At 41.7% G+C, this 14,034-nt stretch overlaps 1 protein-coding gene across 6 annotated transcripts in view; it reads left to right on the plus strand.

The window, feature by feature from the left end:
* Window positions 1-14,034, plus strand: part of FER (tyrosine-protein kinase Fer) — a 79,001-nt gene that overhangs the window by 52,838 nt on the left and 12,129 nt on the right. For all 6 annotated transcript variants that reach the window (XM_073073211.1, XM_073073212.1, XM_073073214.1 and 3 more), the window contains exon 4: window positions 10,166-10,367. In XM_073073211.1, coding sequence (XP_072929312.1) covers window positions 10,166-10,367 — 202 coding nt within the window. The remainder of the gene's footprint in view (window positions 1-10,165; window positions 10,368-14,034) is intronic.

Here is a 14,034-nt window from a genome sequence, read left to right on the forward strand (position 1 = left end):
TAAAGAGTGCATTGAGCGGAATAAAGGCTCCAAAGTCTTCGCAAGGGATCTGCGTGTTGGGCAAAGCTTGCTGACGCAGCTGAGGACGGATGCCGGCACCACAGTTGCCACGAGGCCTGAAGTTCTGAGAGAAATTGAGAAGTTCTACGGACAGTTATATACCACTTCGCGTGCGCCTCTACGCCCTGTCTTTGACAAGCGAGCCACGCTAACCCGGCACTATACCGAAGATATCCCGGACGTCAGCCTTTACGAGATAAGAATGGCCCTCAAACAGCTCAAAAACAACCGAGCACCTGGCGAAGACGGAATAACAACGGAACTGCTAAAAGCAGGTGGCAAACCGATTTTAATAGCACTCCAACAGCTATTCGATTCCGTCATTAGCCAGGGTATAGCACCGGAGGCGTGGAGCAAAAGCGTGGTGGTACTGTTCTTCAAAAAAGGCGATACGTCTTTGTTGAAGAACTACAGGCCCATTGCGCTTTTGAGCCATGTCTACAAAGTGTTCTCGAGGGTCATCTACAATCGAATAGCTCGCAGGCTCGACGACTTCCAGCCTCCCGAACAAGCCGGCTTTCGAAAAGGCTTTAGCACCATGGACCACATACACACGCTGCGGCAGGTGGTACAGAAGTCCGAGGAGTACAACCTGCCGTTGTGCGTGGCTTATGTGGACTATGAGAAAGCCTTCGATTCTATCGAGACGTGGGCGGTATTGGAGTCACTCCAGAGGTGCCAGATCGACTATCGATACATCGAAGTGTTGAAGTGTATGTATAAGGCAGCCTCAATGACGATCCGATTACACGACAGAAGTACGAACCCCATCCAAGTGCAGCGAGGTGTGAGACAGGGTGACGTATTGTCTCCAAAACTGTTTACCGCTGCACTGGAGGACGTGTTCAAACTGATGGAGTGGAAAGGATTCGGCATCAACATCGATGGCGAATATATCACTCACCTTCGATTCGCAGACGATATCGTCATCATGGCGGAGTCGCTGGAGGACCTCAATACCATGCTCAATGACCTCTGTGGCGCCTCTCAACGGGTAGGTCTTAAGATGAACATGGACAAGACGAAGATCATGTCTAACGTCCATGTCACACCCATGCCGGTCGTTGTAGATGGCGTCACACTCGAAGTTGTTGACGAATACGTTTACCTGGGACAGATAATCCAGATGGGTAAGTCCAACTTCGAGAAAGAGGTCACTCGTAGAATCCGACTCGGTTGGGCAGCGTTCGGGAAATTGCGTGACATCTTCTCATCCAAGATACCTCAGAGCCTGAAGTCGAAGATGTTCGAGCAGTGTGTGTTGCCAGTGATGACGTACGGTGCCGAGACGTGGTCTTTCACTGTGAGCCTAATACGAAGACTCAAAGTCGCTCAGCGAGCTATGGAGAGAGCTATGCTCGGTATTTCCCTACGCGACAGAATTCGTAACGAGGAAATCCGTAGGCGAACGAAAGTTACCGACATAGCTCTCAAAATAAGCAAGCTGAAGTGGCAATGGGCTGGCCACATAGTTCGTAGGACCGATAACCGGTGGGGTCGGAAGGTCCTCGAATGGAGACCACGTCTCGGCAAAAGGAGTACAGGACGCCCCCCGACCAGGTGGACTGACGACCTGAAGCGGACGGCGGGTAACCGCTGGATGCAGACGGCCCAAGACCGGTCGGAGTGGCGCAGACTAGGGGAGGCCTATGTCCAGCAGTGGACCAGTAAAGGCTGATGGATGGATGGATGGATGGTGTTCCGGTTTGAAGGGTGTGGTAAGGGAGACATACTTTTCCGAGGCGTTCCAGCTTAGTCCTCAGGGGTAGCGGCGCATCTGTGGCGGACCTCAGGTAGGAATATCTAATCCTATCTGGGGTTGATTACAGATGTCCATGGGCGGCAGTAGCCACTTACCATCAGGTGGACTGCATGCTCGTTTGCTACTCTTATATTATAAAAAAAAGTGACTGGTGATGTCAACGATTGATTGGTGTGGTGACAGCTGACAATCGGTGATAATCATCATCAGCATCCCATTACTGTCCCACTGCTGGGCACGGGTCTCCTCTCAGAATGAGAGGGATTAGGCCATAGTCCACCGCGCTGGCCAAGTGCGTATTGGTAGATTTCACATACCTTTGAGATTTTTTTTATAAATCTCTCAGGTATGCAGGTTTCCTCACGATGTTTTACTTCACCAGCATCAGCAGCAAGTGATAATTAATTTCTAATACGCATATAACTTCGAAAAACTAGAGGTGTTTGGGATTTGAACCTCGGACCCCTCGATCGAGAGGCCGAGTTTCTTACCACTAGGCTATCGCTGCTCAATGATGATAAATGGACAGTTATATCATCAATCGACCGATTGATGTGTTAGCATATTTAGTCTTACCTATTGTATCTATAAAGTATAAAGCCTTACAACATAATCCTTAGTACGTTTTTGGTACCATCGTTTTCTGTCTTGGTAGGAGTGTAGTGATCACTTTAACATCATGTAAATGCATGGCTTATTTAGCGAGAGTAGATAAATTAGACTTGCTTTTGAATGATCCGCATAGAATGTGTTATATCTTTGGAGGATATAATGGTGCCACTCACCAATTTATAATATTTTTAGAGATGGTCGTTACTTCAACTTGCTTCAACTGAACTTTTCATCGGACGGAAGTTATAGAGAATAGACAAAGGAACATAGATACGATTGCACAGACTATACACGACACTATGGTCCAGATTATAAGAAAAACCGCCACAGACTAAATAACCGCGTAACAGATAAACAAATAAAACATAGTTCAGGTCCATTCACATTTGCGCGGAAACAGAATGGAATACTATTACAGAGCTTACGCCGTCCATTTCTATGAGTGTGTCTGAACTATTATACATCTATGTAATACATATTTATTGTGGATAGCTAATCTAGCTCACGATGGTATGCCATATTGGCATATGCATATGCCTTAAAAAAATAGCGTGGGAAACATGATTCAGTGCATGCGATTGGATTTTGATTTATATGTACAATAGTGTAGTAAAACTAGTCCATGAAGCAAAAAAAAATGAATCTATCTCTAATATGCTATTAGTCTTGACATCTACCACAGACAACCACACAACACATAGGTACTAAAATACTTCAACCATGTACCTAGTGCAATATACAATTATTTTTCGAAAGTGAATAACTGTAGGTATACTTAAAACTTAAATGCATTTGTTGACAAATAAATTAACAATTAGTTAGCCACCACATGTTGAATGAAAAGTATTTAATACAAGGCTCGTCAATGTTCTACATCGTTCGAATTCAATGTAAACAAACAATACGTGGCTAAAAATATACCTAATTGCGCCCACGCAGTTTGCGAAACCGTGGTTCATAGTCTGAGGTTACTATCAATGCTCCATTGTAGGTAACACGAATTATAATATTGCTTAATAATATTAGGTATGTCAGCAGTTCTGTGCATGTAAGTATTCATTAATGTTCGTTGCTGTGAATGTACGCCTCTTTTAGGAAGAATTTTTAATAATATAGGAGTAACAGAGGAGCATGCAGTCCACCTTTTGAAGGTGGTAGAACCCTTTGTGGTTCGACTCCGGCGGCACCACCGTCACACCTATTTCTACCTAATAACAGTAGTGTTAGGCGCTGCTGTGTTCCGTTTTGAAGGGTGTGGTAAGGGAGACTGACTTTTCCGAGGCGTTCCAGCTTAGTCCTCAGAGGTAGCGGCGCATCTGTGGCCGACCTCAAGTAGGAATATCTAACCCTATCTGGGGTTAATTACAGATGTCCATGGGCGGCAGTAGCCACTTACCATCAGGTGGACTGTAATACTGTATGCTCGTCTGCTACTCATATATTATAAAAAAAAACCTGATGGTAAGTATCCACCCATGGTCATCTGTAATCAATCCCGGGATTAAATGTTCCCATCTGAGGTCGGCTAAAGATGTGCCGCTACCTCTGAGGACTAAGCTCGAACGCTTCGGAGAAGTATGTCTCCTTCCAAGTATAGTTATAAGAGTACCGAGAAAGATGCGACTGCTAATAAGCACGAGATATCTTGTCTCAATGTAACCTCTTAGACATTTTCTACTTGATAAAGACAAGAGGAAACTACCTGGATTCTACAGTCATGTATATAAATTATTAATAAAATGTTTTTTTCATAATTAGACAAATGTTATTTTCTAACTTTATTTGTTTGAAAGACATCAAAACCTATTTATGTCTGTTTTAATTTTTGAAAATACTGGATAATGATTGACGGAATTTACGTAATGGTCTAAGATCCGAAGCTAAATCGAACTGGACCGAGCTGATAATAGAATGAAACTCATTTTATAATGAAATTAGTACATTGGGTAATACATTAAAAATGGGTTTGCTAAAAAAATCCTGGACAGGATAATTTTAATTATTTTTTGAAAAATTAAAATTTAATTGAAAATTAAATTTTGCAACATCAAGATAATAAGAAAATTCTATTCTGAGTGAATGTTAAAAACATACAGAATGTACAGGCTTTGGGTTGCCTATTATTTACGTGGACGAACTACTGGGTTGTCAGGTATAAACAGGTATTTCGTTGGCAACTACTTTCACTCATGATGATAATAGATAAAATTTTATATCAGTAGAAGCGCTGTTTTATTGTGAACACGTTAATGTAGGGTTGTCTGCAAAATGAAAATTAATTTTTCAAAAAATAATTAAAATTATCCTGTCCAGGATTTTTTTAGCAAACCCATTTTTAATGTATTACCCAATGTACTAATTTCGTTATAAAATGAGTTTCATTCTATTATCAGCTCGGTCCAGTTCGATTTAGCTTCGGATCTTCTACTATAAATAACATATTACTCACTAAAGGTAAAATCGGTAAAATAAATTTAGTTATTTCACACAGTAGATAAGTAGGTTTTTTATTGAATATATTGAGGAAAAACATTTTTCCTTTGGATTATGAGCACGAGATAAGGTCGGAAGGAAGTTATTCAAAAACCCAGACAATTATTTTATGTTTTTTCCTAAGCAATTTACATAAAAATATGTCCTACGTATGGAATACGAGTACGTATTACGAGTATTATAATATACACGTAAAAGAATCACGACCAAGCTAATTTTACCGCATTTTTAATGATGTCATAAATATTTAATTGGCAATATAACTCTGGTTTTAGAGGAACGACATTTTTATCTGAACATGGTCTACGACAGTAATTGCGTTGAATAACGTCAAAAAACCGGTAATATAGTTTCCTTAAGCCTATTTCTGGCTTACTACAGGAGTTTTTACGACTCACCATGAGTTTTTACGTTTTGACAAATATGACTGTTTTATTTGGCCATACAACACCCAATCAGCGCCCCTAGCGGATTGTATCAAAACTATAGTGCCAGTGACGTAACAATAAATGTCTAAGTAAACAAAATGGCGCTTTATGTTTTGTCTCTTTTTTTTGCGAACATGTGAGGGAGACAAAAAGCCTCTGATTGCTGAGTTCTGTCTGTCAAAAAGAAGGATTTTTGTTTCAAGATTTTTGTGGCATATGCCATAGGGGGTGGACGATCCGGACACCTATACAGGGTGAATTTTTCAAACGGGCTTTCAGGCCCAAATCCGGTGTATTTTTTTCAAAATGAACTCGTTCGATTCCCGGCTAAGGAAAAAGATATTTTAAAAAACTAATGATGCAATTTTAGTTTTTATCAAAATCGGCCTTGTAACTCCTTTCAGCATTTTTCGCTAATCCTTATAGTTTCGGATTTGGCCCTGAACGCCTATTTGAAAAATTCACCCTGTATATGCGACCATCGTTCTCTCTACACTACGAATTATCAAAATGTTAACATATTCACCTATTTTACCATATTACTGGCGCCAGACGATTTCGCAAGAGATCTGTTTATCGACAGTCTAAGATAGCTGTATTCTTACACAACAATTATAGCCATTAATACTGGTTGTTAAACGCTATAATAGCTCTCACAGTTATTTTCTTGAAGTTGGAATTGCGTGCACGCAACTCTAAGATCTTATGCAGATGAATATGAACGGCAAAGAGTAAAGACATATACGGCCGTGCCGCTTTTTTTGGCTCGACTTGGCGGAGGCACTGCCGTGCCTCCTGATTCACAGAAACTTATTTGTGTATTAGCAATTATTATAGTTTAAAAACTAAAAACCACGCTAAAATCGTACAAGGAAAATCGTTAATCCTGACGATCCTGAAGAGACATAATTAGAATTGGATAAAATTATTAAAATCATGTATTTTCATTGGTTCTTAATAAGTATTCAAAATTTGAACTTAATCGGACGGTTCAAATTTGTGCAAAGTGGGTAATAATCGAGTTCAAAAAATCCGTACAGGAAAAATGTACGTATATTTACGGAATTCTATGTTTGTGCTTTTCAAATTCCTAATTTTTGAACAGTATACGCTTATGTACAAAGCAAGACAAAAATACTTTTAAAATTTTTCCTGTACTGATTGTAGAACATGACGTTTGAAACTACTGAATTTATTTATTTAAAGGTTTATAGGCAAAAATACATTTCACAGTGAGCTACGACAAAAGTAAAAATAACTTTGGCGTTATAGATTTCGGGTTTTCGGGCATAAAAGTAGCATTTTATCACTTCGATATTCGACTTCAAATATATAGAGTGTAGCATTAAAAGAGATTCCCAGTACCTTTAAAGTAAGTACATACGAATATGTACAAATACTATCTAAAAATCACGAATCTACAAAATATAATTCATAATTTTGGCGCATATTCTTAGTTAAATAGTTTAAAAACTTTTTGCATCTGTTATGAAATTTACAATAGTCTTAAGATTATTTATTTTTATTTTATTTTATTTACAAATTTGTGTACACAGAAACAAAACAAAGAAATAGAGCATTAAAAAGAAATGTAGTACAAAGGACTACTTATTCCAACAGAAAGTCAGAAAATTAATATGATAGGCAAATATAGTGTGAACAAAATAGATAGATAAGATAGATATCATATACATATATTTTGTCTAGATTAATAAATATTTTGTCTTCAAGTCTCAACAAGTATGTACCTACAGGCGATTGCCGTTAGGATTTTTGCCTATGCCTATATTGTGTCGTATGTTTACTGCCTTTTTTTTTTTTTTTTTTTTTTTTTTTTTTTTTTTGTTTACGAGGGGGAAACCTTCAAAAGGTACCCGACGACGTGGGAGCGACGCCGGGTTATGTGGGATTTTTACCGCACTAAAACCCCCCCGGTGGTCGTCCTCAACGCTTGTTGGAGAACTCCGGGATCTCCGAGGGAACACAACCGGAGTCCTCCAAGCGCAATGCCCCGATCGGGCTCTACCCTGGGGGAGCACTTTTGACTCCTCCCACACCATCTGGTGTTTACGACGGTATGCGACCACACATACCGTCGTCCTTCCCGGGGTTGCTTGCTGGACGGTCCGAGCTCCCACTCTTGCCACCCGCAACCCCGGAAGCCCCCTTTTAGTCGCCTCTTACGACAGGCAGGGGATACCGTAGCCCTATTCTACTCCCGAGACTACAGGGACACCGCGCCGGGGGGCGCTATCTACGCCTTCGGCGTCTCCTTCTCCGCGCGGGATCAGCGCGCTCCCTGGCCCGTTCGGCGTCCTCTTTTGCGAGCATAACGCGGTCGCAGAACGCGACCACGCTATCCCACGCTTCGCCAGAACGGACCATTGCCGCAACAACAGTCTCCGGGGAGAGGTCCGGCCCTATATTCTGCACCAGGATCTGCCGCTCGGGTTGCCACGCTGGGCAGTCCTCGAGGGTGTGCTGCGCAGAATCCTGGGCATGGCCGCAATGATGGCACTGCGCTGAGGCCTCCCTGCCTATCCTGTGCAGGTACTCACCGAAGCAGCCATGTCCGGTGAGCACCTGTGTCAGCCGGTAGGTGACGCGTTTCTTCCTTTCTAGCCAAGCTCGGAAGCTGGGCAGGATCGCACGGACCACGCGTTGGCGTGCGCCCCGTGGCTCCTGGAGCCTATCACGCCAGCGTCTTAGGGCGTGCCAGCTAGCTCTCGTCCGGAGCACTTCGACCGTCTCAGCGTTAGGAGGATGGCCACTCTGGCGGAGACTGCGGATCTTAAAAAAGATCTCAGCAGTCATATCCGCCAGAATGTCCAGGGGCGGAAACCGCGCCAGGACTGTGGCCGCCTCATACGAAATAGTCCGGTATCCTCGTGCGACTCTGATCGCGATCATACGCTGCGCGGCATTCAATTTGGCCGCGCGGCGCCGGCAGCCCGACAGTCTATTAGACCATACGGGCGCACCGTAGAGCGCGACAGAGCGCACGACACCTGCGTAGAGGCGGCGGACTTCCTCCCTTGGTCCCCCTAGATTTGGAAGCAGTTTGTGCAAAGCACCCGCTACCTTGTGAATCCGGGGGACCAGACGGTCGAAATGCTCGTCGAAACGCCAGCGGCTGTCCAACACGAGCCCCAAGTACCTCATGCACCTGCCCACTTCGATAACCGCGTCACCCACCCGCACTGACATGCAGGGTGGTTCCACGCCCCTCCGCAAGCCGTGGAACCATAGCGCCTCGGTCTTATTCTCCGCAACGCTAAGGCCTATTCCGCGTATTTTTGCGACAACGCGTGCCACCCCTAATTCGGCCAGCCTCGTCGTGCCCTCAAAAGTCTCACCCTCGGCGAGTACGAGAGTGTCGTCGGCGTAGCAGATAACGCTTACACCTCGAGGGAGCTCCGTCCGCAGTACGACATCATATGCGAGATTCCACAGGAGTGGCCCCAAGACCGACCCCTGCGGAACCCCGCACACGACACGCTTCTCCCCGACACTCCCGTATCGGCCCGGATAGCTTACACTCCGGTTCGACAGATAGACCGTCAACACGTCACGCAAATAGGGAGGCACCTGATGATATACGAGGGCCTCCCTTATCGCTTTCCAGGGCAGAGTGTTAAAAGCATTCACAATGTCTAGGCTTATAGCCAGAACGACTCTGCCACTGGATACGGCCTGCTCTGTGACTGCGCGAACACGGAGTATAGCATCGACAGTCGAGCGTTCCTTTCGGAAGCCGTACTGACTGTCGGATAGATCCGGACCGCTGCACGCCAAATGTCCGCTGATACGAGCGGAAACAATCCGCTCGAAAAGCTTTCCCACTTCGTTCAGCAGACATATCGGCCTGTAGGCCGAGGGTGAGTCTGAGGGTCTGCCCGGTTTGTGGAGGAGCACCACCTTCGCCTGCCTCCATTCCGCTGGGAAGCGACCGGCACGGAGGCAGTCAGTGAACAGAGACCGCAACCTCTCCCCGAGAACGGTCAGCGCCAACACCCAGGCCCGACCCGGGATTCCGTCAGGGCCTGGTGCGGTGTTTCGCGCGGCCAACCGTTTCACGGCCCATTCTAATTCTGTTTCACTGACATGTTTACTGCCTATACCGCCTATATTGCCTATACTGCCTATGTTTATTGCCTATTACTCTTACTCTACTGCGGTAATGACGGCCGCGGTCCTCCATAATTCTATTTCTGTAATTTCTTTATGATTGCGGAGTAAAAATGTTATTTGCATATGTAAACATACGACGGGAGTCTGTGGCTAATGAGTGCATTAATGACTTGCATGTTTAAATGAAGATTATTCGAGGGAATACAATTAAACTTGGAGTACGGTTACAGTTGCATGTGCAATACACAGTTACATTTCCATAACTATTATAGTTCAGGTTAATTATTTCACTAAACGACGTTATAACTGTACTTTAGATACGAATCTTCAGGTAGTATGTTACTTATAAGTTTTTAAGGTTCCTGATGGCTCTAGAAGTAGGCGTGACAATAAAGATTTTATTTGTATGAATTTTGTAGTAAATTATGAAATTTAGAGGTTTATGCTTCAAAAAGAAACGCATTATAATGATTTTAGAATTTTGTTGTAACGTCAAAGGCGACCTGAGAGTTCTCCAAAATGCCCTTACAGTGATGTGTGATTCAGTCAATCATATGCCCAGGTCGTGGGCTGAAACAAAAACCATTCTGCAGTTGCAGTATTCATCTTTGTGTCCATGTTACACATATGGGATTATGAATGTAGAAAACCTTATTTACAAAATGAACAATCATTACAGGTCCGACAAGCCGCGGTGGTCGCAAACTTGACGAGACCCGCGACAAGTACGGCAAAGCGTGCCGGCGGCTACACCGCGCGCACAATGAGTATGTGCTGCTGTTGGCTGAGGCAACGGAGTGCGAGCGAGCGCTGCGCACCGCCGCCCTGCCGGCCTTACTCGACCAGCAACGACGCCAGGGAGAGGCTACGGCGACATCGTGGTCAGTACACGTGATTCCTTCTAGCCGCGGAGATCGCAAGCTGGACGTGACGCGTGACAAGTAAACCAAGGCGTCCGCAGTTGCGTTGCGCATACCGAGTACGTGCTGTTGCTCGCCAGGGCTACATGGTGTGAGCTGGCGCTGCATTCCGCCCCGCTGCCGACTTTACTCGACCAGCAAAGACACGAAGGGGACGCCACGCAGACATCGAGGTTAGTATACACATGTTTTAACACGCTGGAAACAGCTTGCACGGTTAACCATCGACATGTACCACACGGCGTTCACAGCGTCATGCACACGAGTATGTGCTAAGACGATTGAATGCGAAAATATTAGAGCCCATATCATTCTGAGACTTGCACTATAGTATTGATAATGATATAGAAGCAGTAAAAGAACATACGCAAATAAAATATTGGTTATTATTCAAAGTTCCATGTGGCGAAACTTGGCGTAGGTAAAGGACAACAAAGACCGGTTACTTATCATGTTTTCGTTACTTTCATAATTGTTTCTTGATTTTAAATTATTTCATTAAAATCCACTAGATTTACTCAAAAAAAATTTGATGATCACCTCCTGAATTATAAAATCTGGGTTTATTACATAAAATTACATGACAAAAGTCATGTAACTGTAACAAAATCATTAGTTTATGACCCGAGATATGCCGTTATGCAAAATTATGCAAATTGCATTTTGCACAAACGGTCATGTAAGTGTTTGTTGTCATATCGAAATATGGATCGGTTACATGTGTGATTTTGCATATATTAGCATTAATGATGTTTATGCATATCCTGTTCGTGGACATAAAGATATCCTGATTAACAGGTTTGTTAGTTATTATATAATGTTAATTATATTTTATATATTAATATTAAAAGTGGCAATGCCAAAGGGCATACAGTACACTTAATTGAAAGCGGCCACTGTAAGGTAGAATCGCAAGTAGAACTTTTTTCAAATTGGCTCAAAGTGGCTCGACTCCGGCGGAAGTTTATTTGATAAACTGTTAACTGTCAAGGCACGCTTGAGACGTACACCTAATACAAAAGGGTTATCACCTTATCAGTTAATGTTCGGCAGAGAGGTAAGAACCTATATGCAGGCCTTATTTAAGAAATCCGCCCCACTATCCAGATTACATTACAATGCACCGCCAACGAAGGAGTTCGGACAAGGTGATAAGGTACAAGTCCGCAGTTACACCAACCCAAGAGTTAAATGGGAGTTCGGAGTCGTCATCCGAAGATTAGGTAGACTCCATTATGAAGTCAGAACTGAAAATGGCATACTGGTGCGTCGTCACCTTGACCAAATGCTGCCGGCGCCCCGTGGTGTAAGTGAAAATAGCGGTGGAGGACTGTTGCATATCAAGTCTCCAGGTAACCGAGTTGTTGACTGTTAATAGAAAGATATGGATATAATTGAATAAAGTATTATTTTACATTCCTTATTATTTTATTTGATAACCTTAATTCGTCAACTTGAACACAGATGTAGAGGTGAGTAACTCAGATCTGACCCGATTCAAAGATTCAGCTCACTTATTATATGAGTTTGATCTGCAGATCAAACCCAAACAGATCAGATCAATTCAGGTCGCGGCTCACGGCGTTTCGTGAATCGTGAATGTTAGTTATTCTTTGATTCATGTTATGCAATTTTAACTTTTAACTCCTAGGATATAGAGTTTAATATAAAAAAGTAAGTGGTGCGACATCTGTTAAGGTTTTGTGAATATCGCTTTAGATCAGTTAGATCATAGATGGCGCTTATTTTATATGTAACTCAATGAGAATTCTATGTAGTTCTAGCTTTCACCATAAGATGGCGTTTTACTTAAATTTATTCTTACTGTGAAATATCGATTGATCAATTTATTTACTTAGCAAAATAAATAAATCAGATTTATAATCGTCACAATATTATCTATATATCAATAACTTTCTAACTGCCTTTATTAACTAATAATAAAAAAACATATTTTAATTCAACAATACTACAACATCGATAAAATAATAATAATTACAGACATTGCTGCTTTTACTTGACATTATTCAAAATATATAAGTCTCAAACTAATAAACTTGATTAACAATCCCGCGCCATGCTAATATCGGTGAGCCTACGAGCCATGACTACCGTGAATCGTTTGACCCGTTTGAGCTGTTTGAATCGTTTGAGTCATTTGAGTCGCGTGAGTCACCAGAACCAACGACTCGCACAGTTCGCAACGCGGGTCGCGAGTCATTCAGCTCGTTCAGATCAAACAGATCAATTGAGTTAATTTGATCTGATCTGTGAGCCGATTCATGACTCCGGCTCAGTCTTATGACTCGCGATCTGATCTGCAGCTCGCGTGATTTGTTTGAGTTACCCATGTCTACACAGATGGCAGTAATACACATTTTTTTATAATCCGTGCGGAAATCTTAAAATTGCGTGAAGTATATTTTATATTCCCATTATAAAATTCAAAATTATATTACCACATTATCCAAATAATATATTTTATCAACATAAGCTATGTTGAATTCTGGATTAATAAAATAACGTAAAAGAGTGTTTGTAATTTTTAAACGTACAATTACAACTGACAGACTTGACAGTACAAAATCAAAACGCCATTATGATTTATGGTACAAATAATTTGTGTACAAAGTATTTTAAATATGAACAACCAGCAATATAAATGGATCAATGCGATGATGCATTGATCCATTTATATTGCTGTTTGTTAATACTTTACGTCTCTTATTAAATACTTTTCTATTTTATATTTTAGAATGTTCAGTCTTGATTGGAGTTATGAAATGTCAGCTGATATTTGCAATGTCTTATATAATGGAGATATGATAAAATAGTGGATAAAGATGTATTAATGTTGATGATTATGGAAGAATATATTGTATTTCTGGAATTCCTTCTGAGCGTTTTCATAGCATAAAAAATGCTATGCAGCTTTACCGCGGCAGTCTCCGAGTGCCACACGTATTTTTTATTATCTTTATAAAAATGGTATCGCTTATATAACCAAAGAGTTGTTACACTATGTTTTATGTAGAGTCAAAATTTCATAATTACTTGGCCCAAAATCAATTCTTCGTGCTGTCAGCTGTCACACAAATAAAATAATGTTGCATAGCATCTTGCTCACAGTGTGTATTAATACTGAATTGGATGTATGAGTAAAGTATGTATATTGTAATACGTAGTGAATGTGCAGCTAGCCTAACAACTGACCTTCATTCTTTCAAGAATAGTGTCTTTGATACAACAGGTAATTAAGGTTTGTTTTTACAAATACATAAATATGTACGGTAATAATAACTTTTAATTTTGATAGAACTTTTTGTGGTCTTATAAGGTGATATCATCACCATTTAATTTCCGGTTCAATCAACTACCTAACTATATTCGTGGTGTGTTTGGAGAATTTAGCACTGCAAAAAATTTTGAAAGAGTTTAAACTAAGGACAACAAAACATCTGATCAACTTTTGGAACTTTGTTTCAGTTACATTTATATATTTTGAGTTGTGTTAGGTGGCACATAATATGATTATTTATATTATTTGCAATAACTATAATAATATAAAAGATCGTAGAACTCTTCGTGTTTCCCTTCGTATGGACCACCGAAATACAATTTTTTGTGT

Source organism: Epargyreus clarus, unplaced genomic scaffold (assembly GCF_041222505.1).
Source record: "Epargyreus clarus isolate Ecla_fem2 unplaced genomic scaffold, WU_Ecla_fem_2.2 ptg000005l, whole genome shotgun sequence".
Classification (NCBI taxonomy): Eukaryota; Metazoa; Arthropoda; class Insecta; order Lepidoptera; family Hesperiidae; genus Epargyreus; species Epargyreus clarus.